General features: G+C 40.9%; 7 protein-coding genes across 7 annotated transcripts; 5 read left to right on the forward strand and 2 right to left on the reverse strand.

Moving 5' to 3' along the window:
• Positions 1-1,907: 1,907 nt before the first annotated feature.
• Positions 1,908-2,006, forward strand: SS1G_11180 (predicted protein; the record flags this gene model as incomplete). Its single annotated transcript, XM_001587888.1, has 1 exon — positions 1,908-2,006. One exon carries the CDS (start codon positions 1,908-1,910, stop codon positions 2,004-2,006), a length of 99 nt encoding a protein of 32 aa, XP_001587938.1.
• Positions 2,007-2,469: 463 nt separating this feature from the next.
• SS1G_11181 (predicted protein) lies at positions 2,470-3,357 on the forward strand (the record flags this gene model as incomplete). Its single annotated transcript, XM_001587889.1, has 2 exons — positions 2,470-2,577; positions 2,704-3,357. The coding sequence occupies 2 exons, from the start codon at positions 2,470-2,472 to the stop codon at positions 3,355-3,357; spliced, it is 762 nt and encodes a 253-aa protein (XP_001587939.1).
• Positions 3,358-5,187: 1,830 nt separating this feature from the next.
• On the forward strand, positions 5,188-5,644 carry SS1G_11182 (predicted protein; the record flags this gene model as incomplete). The annotated part of the gene is made up of 3 exons (XM_001587890.1): positions 5,188-5,286; positions 5,414-5,535; positions 5,575-5,644. 3 exons carry the CDS (start codon positions 5,188-5,190, stop codon positions 5,642-5,644), a joined length of 291 nt encoding a protein of 96 aa, XP_001587940.1.
• A 965-nt stretch (positions 5,645-6,609) lies between these two features.
• On the reverse strand, positions 6,610-7,111 carry SS1G_11183 (predicted protein; the record flags this gene model as incomplete). The annotated part of the gene is made up of 3 exons (XM_001587891.1): positions 6,610-6,694; positions 6,859-6,997; positions 7,057-7,111. The coding sequence occupies 3 exons, from the start codon at positions 7,109-7,111 to the stop codon at positions 6,610-6,612; spliced, it is 279 nt and encodes a 92-aa protein (XP_001587941.1).
• Positions 7,112-7,797: 686 nt separating this feature from the next.
• Positions 7,798-9,698, forward strand: SS1G_11184 (hypothetical protein; the record flags this gene model as incomplete). Its single annotated transcript, XM_001587892.1, has 4 exons — positions 7,798-7,989; positions 8,045-8,335; positions 8,388-8,632; positions 8,681-9,698. The coding sequence occupies 4 exons, from the start codon at positions 7,798-7,800 to the stop codon at positions 9,696-9,698; spliced, it is 1,746 nt and encodes a 581-aa protein (XP_001587942.1).
• Positions 9,699-10,419: 721 nt separating this feature from the next.
• On the forward strand, positions 10,420-11,382 carry SS1G_11185 (hypothetical protein; the record flags this gene model as incomplete). The annotated part of the gene is made up of 1 exon (XM_001587893.1): positions 10,420-11,382. One exon carries the CDS (start codon positions 10,420-10,422, stop codon positions 11,380-11,382), a length of 963 nt encoding a protein of 320 aa, XP_001587943.1.
• Positions 11,383-11,895: 513 nt separating this feature from the next.
• SS1G_11186 (predicted protein) lies at positions 11,896-14,688 on the reverse strand (the record flags this gene model as incomplete). The annotated part of the gene is made up of 1 exon (XM_001587894.1): positions 11,896-14,688. The coding sequence occupies one exon, from the start codon at positions 14,686-14,688 to the stop codon at positions 11,896-11,898; it is 2,793 nt and encodes a 930-aa protein (XP_001587944.1).
• Positions 14,689-14,944: the final 256 nt, after the last annotated feature.

Raw genomic sequence — 14,944 nt, forward strand, 5'->3', positions numbered from 1 at the left:
GATGCTTTCATGAACTATTGATATAAAATTCAAGTCGTCGAGTTTGATGAATTTGACTTATCTTGCTGTATCTGCTATTAGACTCAAGGAACGCGTTTCCAAATACATTATTAAATGTTATTAGTGATTTCATCATTTAAATAATTAGATCAATGATACTTTTATTTCAAGTTTTTAGTTGTGGTTGCCAGTGCATCAGATTGAATTTTGTGTCGAGGCATTGTTGTTTTTTTGAAGCATCACGATGTTTTTTACGTATCTTTGATAAACCTTCAACATTTGACCAAATCAGCTTCAATTGCTATGAATTTTATATCAGAAGATAGGTAATTGACATATTATCAAGTGTATATGTTGAGACTTTTAATCAGAGTTGTCCCTGTTGCGAATATGGACATAAACGAAAGTTGAGTATTTTTCGACTCGCGATTATTTTGGATTGCGACCGAGAGGTCAGCTACCTTCTCAAATAACTCCGACGCTTTTTCATCAATTTTTATGGAAATAGACTCAAATCATTAATGATTTCCCCAAATTATGAGTCATATAGAATTATCTTAATCTATTTGTTGAAATTGCCACCCTAGGCTACCGAGTTTCGCAAACATACACAAGGCGGCAGCCATGACATCGAGCATAAAACATAGAACACTCCCAGCTTCAATTCTACAGCCCAGGAATTTTTGGTGGAATTTCTGTTTTCACCACTTTCTTACTCGAAAAAGTCTCAAAATATCCAGGAATAGTGAGTCCTCTGGTGCAACTCTCTCCGGATGTTCCGAGAGTGTGGACGACAGAATTGACTCAACTTGGCAAAACCAAATCAGGCTTGTGCCACAAGAGTCTAACAGAAGTCTAACATAACACAGCCTCGACTAATTCGAAATAAATTTCTATCCACGGATATATTTACTAAATTTCCATCGATTTCAGCATTCACCAAATTCAGCAATTTTTATCTCGATGAGCGGTTGATTGACCTGGTGTGGTGTTCCTCATGCCACATACCATTTAGCCAACTCATCGTCCGATTCCGGAGCTACTCCAATCACACCACTCCTCATGTCAATTCTTACTTTAAAATTCTCTCATCTATTCAAACTGATTTACCTCGCATACGCAGGTTTACAAACTATCGTGTCGATGCCACGTGTATTGTTTCAAGTCTAGTCAAACCTGAATACACTTTTCAACAGAAACGACCAAATTCGGCAATTGAGCGAGGAGCTTGAATAGTCCATTCTCGGATCCTTTCATTTGTAATGACTAGGAGCTCTTGATAGCATCAATTTATTTTTGAGTTCTTTTTGGATACAATCGTTTGGTACATCTTGACTGTGGTCGATCGAAAATACATGGCACCAAAGTTCTTATTTTGAGCTTCAATTTACAGTCGACACCAATCAAAACAATGAATTATTGGCTTCAATCTTGCAAAATTTTGGTCTGTGACTTACATTTGCCGTCGCAGACGTTTTATCTGGAAATTTGATTTGGCAATATCTATCTGCTTCTTAGACCGCATCCCATAATAGCTCCCATGGAACACTCTTTCGTGCTTTTGGATCCAGCGTTCATGCTCACAGGACCCATATTCATATTTGATGCACTGTGCCTGCGTTCCTGTTGTCAACGCACTATGCATGAGATGATAAAGATCTAGATCTTTATCATACCTCTTATTGGCAGACACAAATCAAAGTAGCAGGGGGTCAAAGCGCCATACTATATGATTGGTTCCTTAATATTAGCTTGGGCCTCGTCATCAATGCAGGGGACAACAGCAGGAGAAGCTGAACAACCTTACTGGGCAGCAATGCTAAAAGAAGTTCGGTTTTTGAGTATGATATCTGCTCTATGTTGGATAGCTTTGAGAAGTACGGATGTTCGATATGGAAACAGGTACGATGTCAAATAATCGCAACAGCTGGTATTTCATCAGCATCTTTGCTCAAGTCAAACCTTCCTTCTTCACACAGTTCAATGAGAAGGGGAAGGAAGCATAGCATCAATTTAAGATCAGAAAAATCTACACAAACAGCAAGAACGCTCAGCGTGTAATCAAGCCAGTAGATACAACGGAAGGCGAGATCATCGTTTCACTATACTCGGAATGAGACTTTTATGCATATTTGATGGTTCGTCGCAGAAAACTCTTCTATTATTTCATTCTTCTAAACAAAGTTCAACATTCAGGCCTCTCATGGCAGGATGGCTCTGGGTTACTTTCTCCGGGGAATAGTACGCAGAAATTTTCAGTCCCCAATCTGCGGAATACCTTCGACCATAAAAACTTCTTTTTAGCTCCAATGTATTCTGTCATTAGACGAAAAGGTAGTCGAAAGCTACCTAATCTAGAAGCCACTTGATTGCATTCAGAACTCAAATTTTAGGTGTGTACTGTTTCTAAATTTTCTTCCATTTTCAACATCACTTTATCAACACAACGATGATATAACAGCTCACAAAATGGATTCCTCTCTTTCTATCTCATGCGACATTTACGACCTTTACGAACCAGATGGACTACTTGCTTCTGAAGAAGTAATAGTTAAGGGCCAAACGGACCACGGCGTTGTTTGTAAAATGATCGGCAACCTAGTCTATCGTGTTAATGCTGTTCGCTCAGGGTTTGAAAAGACAATGGACCACATATGTACCGAAACCAGCATTTTACTAACGAACACACTATTTGATGAACAGGCCAAACTGCGAAAAACTTGGATTTGTGGGGCTCGCAAAGGCTCGCAAATTTGGGATTCTCGATTGGACGAGGGTGATTTTCTCATGATCGAAAATGTCGAAGTCGCAAAAGCTTATCGTCGAATGGGTCTCGGGACATCCACGATATCTCAACTCCTTCAACAACTAAAAATTCGAAATATCCAGTGGGTTTTCACACATTGGGGATATGGAAAGGACAAAGAAACCGAGACGGGATCTGAAGAAAGGGAAGGCGTGATAGCCTTTTGGAAAGCCTTGGGTTTTAGACGTATTGGTCTATCACACCTATTCTGTTATGCGATGGCAGATGATGATATCTCGAGGAAACTTGCCATAGACGACGATAACTATTCCTCAGAAACTTCATACTCGACTGAATATGATTCGACCCGCATCTCAAGTGTTGAAAGTTGCGAAATTACGTCCGAGTTTACTCGTGAAAATTCGTCTCAGCTTAAGTCAGATCGTAGTTCTCCTGTAGATATCGATAGTCAATCGGATCCAGACCGTGATGAAGTCAGAAAAACAAAAGAATCGGAGCTCGTTCCTGAAGTGGATAATTTATCAGAAGATTTGAACTCCCCTTCGGAGGAAAATCGAGGGATTGTGGGTATGTTTTCTTGGGATTGGTAGTGTCTAGTTTTCTTTTCGCAATGTAATTATTTTGAATAATTACGATGACTCTAGTAGGAAATTGCACACTGGAGGGGCTGTTATGGATCATTGTAGTTATCCGGATGATCCTAGAAAGAAGTAGCATCAAAGAAGACTTACATCAATGAGCAAGCATATCGTTTGTTCATTTCCATTGGGTCATTCTATAATAGAAACAGACTCAGCGTAATCAAACTCTCTTTCGTAAATTTCTTGACAGCTTCATGTGAGGTTTTTTTATGAAGGGGTGCTATATATATGGGTGAATATATTTGATTTGATTAGTGTGAACATGGAAAAGATTAGAATCTTTCATTGATACTCTCAAGAGATAAAGGGGGTTTTTTATTTGTTATTATAAGTAGATCAAGTCTATTATATTACTTTCAGATCATCTTTAATTTAGATTATTTTTTATATTAAAAATTTAATAATAAATAAATAAAATCAATTGCCAGTGAAAACTACAACTACAATTTTTAATATTTTAATTAATTAAATTGTAAAAAATCTTAAATTTTTAATATTTATTTATTATATAAAGAATAAATTTAAAATTAAAATTTCAATTGATTTCATCTATGTGACCAAAAGGGTGTTTATAGACCAGCAATTGTATTTAACTTAGAATCTACAGGTGAAGAGCACCTGTAGATGGGGATAGCTACTCTATATATACACAAATGAATGGCCTAGCCGCAATGGCTAGGCAAAAAGAAGTCATATTTATTCCTCCAATGATCTTACTTTACCGATAACCATTGATACCTAGTACTTGTCCGGATCTGATCCTCAGGTCACCTAAATCGCATACTAATCTCGAGTAATCGTATCATGTGTGGACATGGTTAATGTACCTGAGGTTTCTTATATAATAAGGGTGGGAGGAAAGCAGGGATTTCCGTCACAATCTATTAGTTGTTGAATCATTGATAAATGAAAATCGTTATCTTTGATATAAAAAGATGACCCAAAAGAGAGGTGGTCTAAAAAAGGGGTACTAATTAGACTTTTATAGTATTTTATGAATTTTACACTAGTAGGTGATTTTTAGATACATTATTCATCCACTACTATCCACAAATGGTGCGAATTTCTCAGTTTAACCACTGATATCAAACGATGAGACTTCTACTAATATAGAAAAGATAGTACAATCTATAAGAAGGCCTTGAATCTTTTTACAAATACACACATACACATATAGACACACACAAAAGTGAAGTAAATTTGGAATCCGGGATTTTGAGAAATTCATCTATGAGAATGAGGGATATATGAATAATGCTGCGTTGATCTTGTATGTGTAATGTTGAGAAGGATAGTTGGCGTGGGTTCTTACACTCTCGAACATGACAATGTGTTACTCGTCACAACAGCAGGAACAGTGAGGACAGCAAAAATGGTCTAATATTCTGGCCGGGTGACAATTAAGACTTACATTATGTTTATAACAGTAAAAAAAACACCAATACACAAATAATCAAGACAAATTACACAGTCAGTCCAGAGGCGTTCAACACTGCATTTCCCAAGACCTGAGAACTACTTGAGATCACAACCTCTCTGCGCTCAAATACCGAGGATGCTTATGATGTTTTGTATATCTGCTTGAGCATGTTCAAGTAGGATCATGTTTGATATATATACACCGAAAAATACAGAGGAATAAGCTCCGGCTTAAAGTCCTAATTTGAGTAAGATCTTCGAGGTGGCTAAAATCATGAGAAAGCGGAGATTTGGGAAGAGCGTCTATTTCTAAAGGATGTTTCTCACACCTGCTCCTTTTAATGGCAACAACGCAATAATATGGTTCAAGACGCTTTTATATGTTTGCTACATTCATTCATGAATAGGGAGCAATCAGCCTGCATTCGGTCGCGGAAGTCAGATAAAGCTTTCGTGATAGTGTGTGGGCCAAATTGCCCGCATGAAGGGGTGATCCACGAGACGATTAACTGCATGCCAGACAATTTCCTCCGAGTCTCGGGAGACCCTCGCATAAAGCCTCTCAAAACGAAGAATGCACTCGCAGTTTCTCCAATATAGCCAACTTCGACTTGGAACGGAAACTCCAATGAGATACACCTTATTTGGAGAAAATGAACCGGAGATATTCTGTGCCACGCAATGGATATTTTTCGAGGCCAAGGTCCAGTAAATAACGAGCTCATTTGGCCTTTATCCTTGTCCAAGTAATTGGCATGCCTCGAGAATTGCTGTTCATGATCCTGTCACTGGAGCCCAGGATGATGATGACCGTTAAAATGGGACTCGTCTTCGCATTGTGTACGTGGTATTTGGACAAGCTGAAGGTAGAATGGATGGCGGATTCTCCGTAAATGACTGGATAAGGTATCTGAGGGACTAATCGATCATGAGATTTGAACACTTGAACCTGCTTCGAATATCGTCGAAGAATGCTATAGTCGACGATGCCATCGCACCTTTGAGGAGAACTTCCGTTTGCGAGACAGATGCTGATAGGTGGTGCACATGACTTTCTCGAAGCGTGTGATTGAATGCTATGAGGAGGGAGGAATGACAAAGGACAAGAAGAAAGATTCATGCTAAGATGAATTAATAGAGACGATGCTCGCAGATCATTAAGTTTTGGAGTGACGAAGTAAAACGGGAAACGGGAGGACCTAAGAGAGACAGGCCATATTTGTTCAACCTCACAGAATTCTGCGCTTGACGGACGATGGACGAAATAAAATGCACATCCAAATCGGACTAGGCTTAATAGCTCTAGCACTCTCAATCTCCTCATTCGGATTTGATATTCAAATGAGTTTTCAATCTTATTTGCGCCAATCCCAGATGAGCAGGACTCTCGATATCCAAATCCAAATTTGAATATCTAATAGCTCTTCGGGTTTGGTTGGATGCTTATTAGCATTGTATTTGTTGTAATCTTACGATTTTCCCATCCAGCATGTGCCTGGGTAAGGTTAAAAAGCACCAAAATCCATATTAAGATTATCTCTCTCATCCAGCCTCTTTTAAGTTTTTGAATTTTTCGGAAACTTTTCAAACAAAAACTTCCAAATCAAGCAATTTCAAAATCCTTGTTTACTGGGCATCGACAAGATAACAGTTCAACGACTTGTTGGTTGTGTATTAAATTGTTCCTGTCTGTCCTTGTTGGTGGCTGTCGGGCTAGAATTCCGGTGTTGGTTTAGCGCATCCAAGGCGTTTTTAGTGAGCACGTTGTTATTTCCCTAGTTTTCATTGGACCTCCACAACTTCAGCCAAGAATATCAAGAATATTGCAACAACTTTGATCAGAATGTTCGCCTCATAAGCAATAATGCTTCACTGGAATAAGATATTTGGCTCTTCGCAATTGATAGAGAAAGGAATGTATCTTTCAGTCATGTCGCGTGCGTTATTGCAGTATAGGGAACTTTATGCACAAGTAGGGTTTGCTTCGTGCTACTGTCGTTAGATAGAGAGAATTGCAGTAATCTTACTTACTCTTCGTGCTTTGTATCGTGGGTCCAGCCAGGGCTGCAGACTGCAGGTTCATTGACTTCACGAAGATCAAATTGTTCTAGAAGGCTTTCAATCCTGATTGATTCATCGCTCCACGTGTTTGCACCTTCCGGATTTGGAGCTTCTTTGGTTAAATTCGATTTCCTCTGAGAGCTGGATATCGTAATGTCCAAAACATACATGCACGCATCAAATTTGAACTTGCAGAATGAATCTCAGCCAATGAATGCAACATATGGGGAAACTGCGTGCGACATCTGGGGGAGATGATTGGTTTTATCGAATGAAAGGACTTGGCGGAAACATAGGGTTACAAATTCATCCTGCGCTAAACACGGAAATCATCTAAGGAATGCCTGGTCTTTTAAGCTAAGATTCCCCATCTGCTCGTCTAGAGCTATCAGGAAAAAAGTCATAGTTTCAATCTTCAATGGGTGAACTCTATGATTTGATAGATACCCAGTCAATGGCTGCCAAAAATCTCAAATCTCAGACATTTTCATGCTACAAAATAGCAAAGTCTGAAGCCAATGGAAGTTGTTTCGCAATGATTTTTGCTCTCTGCTCGGGGTTACCATATCAATAATCCAACTTGAATGGTCTGATGTACATTTACTGCTGAGAATATATTCTTGGCGACCCGGGAACTGGGGCGCCTGCTAGAATTACATTTGATCTAGTGAATATCATTCTTGGATGCCCAGACTTTTGGACTCGGAGCTCCTTGCCTAATGGAACCCACCATTGATTTTACACTGAAGCTTGGTTCTCTGCAGTAAGCAAGCATAGGAATACCTAGGGAGAAATATAAGGATACTTGTGTTCCCTTCTTTCTCACTCTTTTCCTCAGTCAAGCACTCGCAACCAATTTTCACTATATACTTCATTTGAAAAGGTACTACTCCTTTACAATTTGTCGCAATGGCTGCCCTACATACCACCGTAGGAGGAAACTCTGCCTTCCACAACTTCAACAATGACTTCGCTCATATCACAGACGCCAATGAGAGAAGACGTCTTGCTCTTGCCGAGATTGATAGAGCTCCATTTGGATGGTATCACGTCCGTGCCTGTGTTGTCGCAGGTATTGGTTTCTTTACTGATTCCTACGATGTAAGTATCTATTCGATCACAAAGTAACAGAGGCGCATCGCTAATTATGGCTTAGATATTTGCCATTAACTTGGTCACTTCCATGTTGGGTATAGCATTTTTCCAGAACAGTGTTTCAAAAGGTGCAATTCCAACAACCAGTGATACTGCTATTAAGGTTGCCACTTCTGGTGGAACTGTTATTGGTCAACTCGGTTTCGGATGGCTTGCAGATGTTGTTGGTCGTAAGAAGATGTATGGTCTTGAGTTGATGATTATCATCTTTGCTACTCTCGCTCAAGCCCTTTCTTCTCCATCACATGCTATTTCCATTGTTGGTCTATTCATCTTCTGGCGTGTCTTGATGGTAAGTAAACAGTTGCTTTCTTGTATCCGCATCACATACTCACATGAACCAGGGTATCGGTATTGGTGGAGATTATCCTTTGTCAAGTGTCATCACTTCCGAATTCGCTACCACTAAATGGAGAGGAGCCATGATGAACGCAGTTTTTGCCATGCAGGGTATTGGTCAATTTGCTGCTGCTATCCTTGCTTTAATTGTCACTGAGGGTTTCAAAGAGTCACTCTTGACTGGTTCTAAAGCATCAACCTGCACTGGCGTTTGTCAACTCGCTGTTGATAAGATGTGGCGTGTTATCATGTAAGTTATAACAGCTCCTTCCAACGTCATATCGCTAACAAACAATAGCGGTTTTGGTGCTGTCCCAGGTTGCATTGCTCTCTACTATCGTTTAACCATTCCTGAAACCCCTCGATACACCTTCGATGTTGCCCGTGATGTTGAGCAAGCTAGCGAGGACGTTCAAGCCTACAAGCAAGGAAAGAGTCACGGTGAACCAGATGAAATCACTCGCGTTACCACCATCAATCAAAGCTCCCAAGAGCTCGAAATCCCAAAGGCTAGTTGGGCAGACTTTATCGCTCACTACAAGCAATGGAGATTCGGCAAGATCCTTCTCGGTACAGCCGGTTCATGGTTTTTCCTTGATGTCGCCTATTACGGACTCAGTCTCAACAACTCCGTCATCCTTTCTGCCATTGGTTGGTCTGGTGGCCACAACATGTATGAGGTCTTTTACAAAACCGCCGTCGGTAACCTCATTCTCGTTTGCGCTGGTGCTATTCCAGGATACTGGGTATCTGTCGCCACAATCGACACTCTCGGCCGTAAACCAATTCAATTCATGGGTTTCACAATCCTTACTATACTTTTCATCATCATAGGATTCGCTTACCACAAACTTTCTGGTCATGCCCTCCTAGCCCTTTACGTGGTCGCCCAATTCTTCTTCAACTTTGGTCCTAACTCCACCACTTTCATCGTTCCAGGTGAATGTTTCCCAACCCGCTACAGATCTACATCTCACGGTATCTCTGCCGCTTCCGGAAAAATAGGTGCCATCATCGCACAAGTTGTTTTCGGACCACTCAGAACAAGAGGTGCTGTGAAAGGTGCTACCGGTGCCGCAGCTAGTCCTTGGTTAAACCATGTCATGCAAATCTTTGCATTATTCATGTTCTTGGGATTATTAACCACTTTCCTCATTCCTGAAACCAAGAGAAAAACTCTTGAAGAGTTGGCAGGTGAAGTTCCTGGAACTCCTAATTATGATCCCGCTTTGGCTAGATATACTGCGGGTGCAAATAAGAGTGTTAATTCGAATGAGGAAGTGGGACATGAAGTCGAGGCTGAGAAAATTGTTTAGATTCGTGTTGGGAGTTGGGTGGGTTAGGATAGGATGATTTGATTTGATATGATACCTGGTGTTTTTGATTGATGGGTCGGTTGGTTTTAGGGGTTGTATATAAGAGTAAAGTTAATATTGAATAAAATTATGGTAGTGTCTTCTTATAATACAACCTTTTTGATCGAAAAGTACAAGCTGAGTTTAAAGATTCAAGCGGACTTGCATGTGAGAATTGTTGGCATCACGCCTTTTATTAACGCTATCACGTGCACGGAGTAGTTACCCCGCTTCGCATTTTCATCAACCTCTTCAAAGTATTCATCATCCATTCCTCCCGAGGTCTTGACATCTCTTCGATGCTTTTTATTGAATAGCATTAAGGTTAGAAATCAGACCACTTTTGACCTAAGATTACATCGTTAGCTTCATTTCATGCAAATACGAATTCGAAATCGAAGTCTAGAAACAATTTATAAGGTTAATGGAGACTTTTTATCTAATTATGAGTCAGAATTGATCTAAGTACCTAAGTAAGGTTACAGTCATAATAAGCGACTTTAATGTTATTTCGAGTATTTATACTCGTAGTGAGATGAAGTACTGAAGGAAAAGACTTGTATTATAGTAGAGAAAATCTATTATTGTTTGTTGCGGTTATTACTTTTCTAGGATCAGTATCTTTATTACGGAACGGGACAGAAATAACTTCTCAGCCTTCAATAATCCAATCCAATCCAAAATGCACATCCCCTTTACCACCCTTGACGTCTTCACCTCAACCCGCTATCTCGGTAATCCTCTCGCTATCATTCGTCCTCCGACCCCTAATTCCCTCTCTCAGATACAAAAACTTCAAATCGCTAAAGAGTTTAATCTTTCGGAAGTGGTCTTTCTTCATCTCCCTCGGGAAGAAACCACCGATCCAAAGTCAAACCCTAAGGAAATAAAAATCGATATATTTACTACCGATGCGGAGATTCCTTTCGCCGGTCATCCTACTATAGGTACTGCTTTTTATATTCGCAATTATCTAGGATTGAAGAGTGTCGAGGCATTAATTACCAAAGCCGGGAGAATCCCTCTCTCATTTCCTGATAATAATGGAAAAGGAAAAACAACCACAGCGCAAATCCCCCACAACATACACATCCACACCACAACACACCCTTTCAAAGACTTCACCACAGGACACGAAACCCAATGTCCAATCATCTCGATCGTAAACGGTATGAGTTTTATCCTCGTTCATCTCTCTTCGTTGGAAGATCTTGAAAGGGTACAGGAATTTGGGAATCTTAATAGAGATTCTTATTATACGGGGCTTTTGGATGAGGGCTGGGGGAGTGGTCTTTGTTGTACGATGTATTTTGTGGGTGTGGGGAAAGAGGGAGGGAGAGAGATGTTTAGGACGAGGATGTTTGCGGGAATGGAGGATCCGGGGACGGGGAGTGCGAGTTGTGCTTTGGCGTGTTGGTTGGGTTTGAGGGGGGTGGGAGGGGAGGGGAAGGGGGTTGGAACAGTAGAGGGGAATGGGAATGGAGGTTTAGAAAAAAGATTTGGGTTTGTGCAGGGAGTTGAGATGGGGAGGAGAAATGATATTTTTGTGGATGTGAGGATGAGAAGTGATGGGGGCGCTGTTGAGGAGGTATTGTTGAGTGGTGAAGCAGTTAAGGTTATGGAGGGGACGTTGGAGACATTCTAATCTTCTGTCACCAACCAGTCTGTAAAAATTTCAAATCTCCCTTCGTTACCTACCGAATTATCAATTTTTTATACATACTGCAAATATTATACTATACCCAGTCCTCATCAGATCAATTATATATCACCAACAATCAAGCAATCGATTTTTCGCTATTCTCCTTAGCATTTGTAATTTCTTCATTATATTAGCTACCTCTGTCACAAGAACTCTATATAAGATCTAAATTAATACTTAACTAATTTATTACTGAACGTTAACTTAGAAGAAAATCAGTCTTTTATAAGATTACGTCGAGATTGCAAGATCATTTAGACGAACATCTAACGAATGACTTAATAGATAATTTTCTAATTCCCTGTATTTATTTATTTACTATGTTCTTTCTCTCTTCTTTCCCTCTTTCAAATTCATATGTAGATAGTACAAAATCATTTTACACAGTCATTTTACAAACTATGATTTTACAAGCTACGAAGAATATCAAGGACTCCAAGGAAGCATTACAATATACTAAACCATCTTACTACCCCTCCTCTTAAGTTCCTCTCTCTCCCCACTTCCACTTCCGCCCTCACCCTCAACACTCCCACCACTTTCACCACCCTCCACCACCTGCACTCCCTGCATCACATCATCCACCTTCCTCTTCCTCCCCACACGCTTCTCCTTCCCCAAAAGCACCTTCAACGGCACCTCCGTATAAACAGGCTTCGTATTCCTCGTCGCCCTCGTACTCCTCCTTGCACCCACCCCACCATCATTCTCAACCTCCGACACCTCATCCCTCTGCTTGGTATTCTTCGCCCTTTTACCAAGTTTTGGACCCTTATATTCCTCGTCATCTTTCATCAAGATATCCGGACTTTCGAGTGGACTTTCCAGCGGAGTAATCGGAGGACTTTCATCCTCTTCTGTTTTGGTAACTTGCTTTTTGGCTTTCGGTACTGCGGGTGCACGTTTTCTTCCTTTGCCTTTGGTTTTTCCCGTACCCATAATATCCGCCTCTGGTTGACTCTCCGAAATTGCTAATTCTAGAAGACCTTCCCTTTCTAATCTCCTAACCTCAGCCGCAATTCCTCTTTTGAATTTCTCTTCTGCAAGCCTCAATTTCTCCGCCATTCGTTCCTTTTCCGTCATATATTCCTTAGCATTATCCTTCACCGTAGCGATTTTCCTTTCAAACTCATCTCTCATATCATTGAAAGCACGATCTGCAAATCCGAGTTTGAGTTTAAGTCCCTCGACTTCTTTCAGAGTATTGTAGAGATCTATTCTTGCAGTTTTGAGTTCCGCAGACTCTTCTTGCTCCTCTTCTTCAGACTCGCCAATTTCATGGCTATCGGGTGTATTTTGTCGGCTTCCTTCTGATGACATCCCATCTACAATTTCTTCTGATCCACTATCTCCAGTATTCCTATACGCGTTCTCTTTTCTCAGTTTTTCAATTTTCCTTTCCAACTCGGCAATAACACCATGTGCCCCATTCAATCTTCCCTGCAAAGTCTCTGCTTCCTCGACCAAGCCAGCTGCATGTTTATCCGCACCAGCGACTTCTATATTAAACTTCTGTTGCCAAATTTTCTCATGCTCATCTGAAAGTAGCTTCCCTTTCTCATAGAGCCCAGCAAACCGAGTTCCCCGTTCATCCGCGGTCCTGAGGTCTTTCTTTAAATGTTCAATTTCATCTAGTGCTTCTCTATGTGTATCTCCTGATTCATACAAATTCTTAAAAAGATTTTGTTGCTGATATGATTCTTCGAGTTTCCTTGTCAATTGTTCTATTTCATCTTCAAACGGCCCTAACATTGTTTCCATCTCATTTTCAAGTTCCTCAACCCTCCTGTTTGCTGTTTCAAACGCCTCTTCAAGTACTTGCTTGCTGATTCTTGAAATCTCCATTTCCTCATCCATTTGTTCCCTATCTGTGCCAAGATTTTCCAGCTCTTCGATTCTCGCTTTAGCTTCTTTGATTTGGACGCCGAGTTGATATTCTTTCAGAGTACCGGGATAATCTGGAGAGGTAGGTAATTTGGCGGCATACGCAATGAGTTGACGAATCCATTCTGCACCAGCTATGCACTGCCCTCTCTCAGCCAACCCGTAGAGTGTAGATACCTCATTGGGTTCAGTTAGAACGAAGTCTTGAAGGTTATCCGCCCATTTTTTCCAGGTGATTTCTGGTACCGATGGAGCTACTGGTCGATCACGAGCTAGTTCAACTAATTCCTTGACCCATGTCACACCTGGAAATTGTTGACGTGCACTCTCAGGGCTTGGGTCTGAATCAGGTAAGTCTCCACCAGGCCGGTACAGGTTTGCTGCGGCCAGATGATATAAATCATCTACTTCTTGAGGCTGCATCTGAATATGGCGACATATTCTATCCGACCACTGCCTCCAAACAGCATCTCCAAGCACCTTTGCTCGTGATGAGGGTGTTCCGCCATCGCCATCTACGTCGGCTATTTGTACATTTGGGGAAGACTGTTGAGCCTCCAACGCGGCTGCCAAATCCTCCAGAGTTCTTATTCGTAGTGCTAAATCTACAGTGTGACTCTCCAAACTCATTTCCTCTTCTTCCCACACAACCTTTTCCTGTTGCAATCGGAAAACCTCTCGGTGCGATGCCTGCATATGGTAAGAATCTTCACTCTGATTTGCCCTCCGTAATCGTTCAATTTCCCAATTAGCTTCCTGCAAAGCAATTGAATTATCTTGTACCTTTGTCCATTTCATCTTTTGCTCTCTTAACGCTTCGACCTCTTTCAGAGCAGCGTTCCATTGGGAGTGTAACTCTTTGATACGTCCTTCCAACCTATCTACCTTGTACTGGAATTCATCCTTCTCTCTTGTTACTTGTGCTATGTCCGGTAACTCACTGGCATATCTCACAGTACCGGAAGGCAGAGTGCTATTCGCAATTTCTAGCGCGACGTGCGCACTTTGCAATTGGTCCCTAAACCCATTTTTTCCATGAATTAGTTGATGTAATTCGTTTCTCTCACGCTGCCATTCCTGAGCTCTATGAGAATGTGCCCTTTCAGACTCGGCCATAGCTTTTTCGATATATTTGACGCGCTCAAGGGATGCGTTCTTCTGGAAAACGAATATCGCTGCGGGGTTTGTACCATTTATTTCGTATCGAGGTAGCAGTTGTTGCTCGAGCCCCTTGGTATATTCTATTAAATTATCCCTCTGTTCGACAACAGTTTGGCTCAGAGTACGGACTTCCTCATGAGCATCATAATGATGAAAGCGTTCGGATTGCATCCATTCTGATCCTTTGGTATCATCTGGGTCCATGATTTTGGCAATGCATGTATTTAAATGAAATAAACGAAATGGAAAGTTAACTCGAGGTTTTAGATTTCAAAACCTCAATTTGGCGACAAAGAATTTTAGAAGCTTGTACATATAAACTAATCGCCAATTGTGATTGATCTGGATTGCACCAACAAAGAGGAGGCTAGAAACAAAGCTACCGCTTTTGGAATGGGGCTATTGTAATAATGCACAAGGGCATTTTGATGAAAGAAGTCACATATGTGCGGCAGCGTAG

Source organism: Sclerotinia sclerotiorum, genomic scaffold, assembly GCF_000146945.2.
Source record: "Sclerotinia sclerotiorum 1980 UF-70 scaffold_17 genomic scaffold, whole genome shotgun sequence".
Taxonomy (NCBI): domain Eukaryota; kingdom Fungi; phylum Ascomycota; class Leotiomycetes; order Helotiales; family Sclerotiniaceae; genus Sclerotinia; species Sclerotinia sclerotiorum.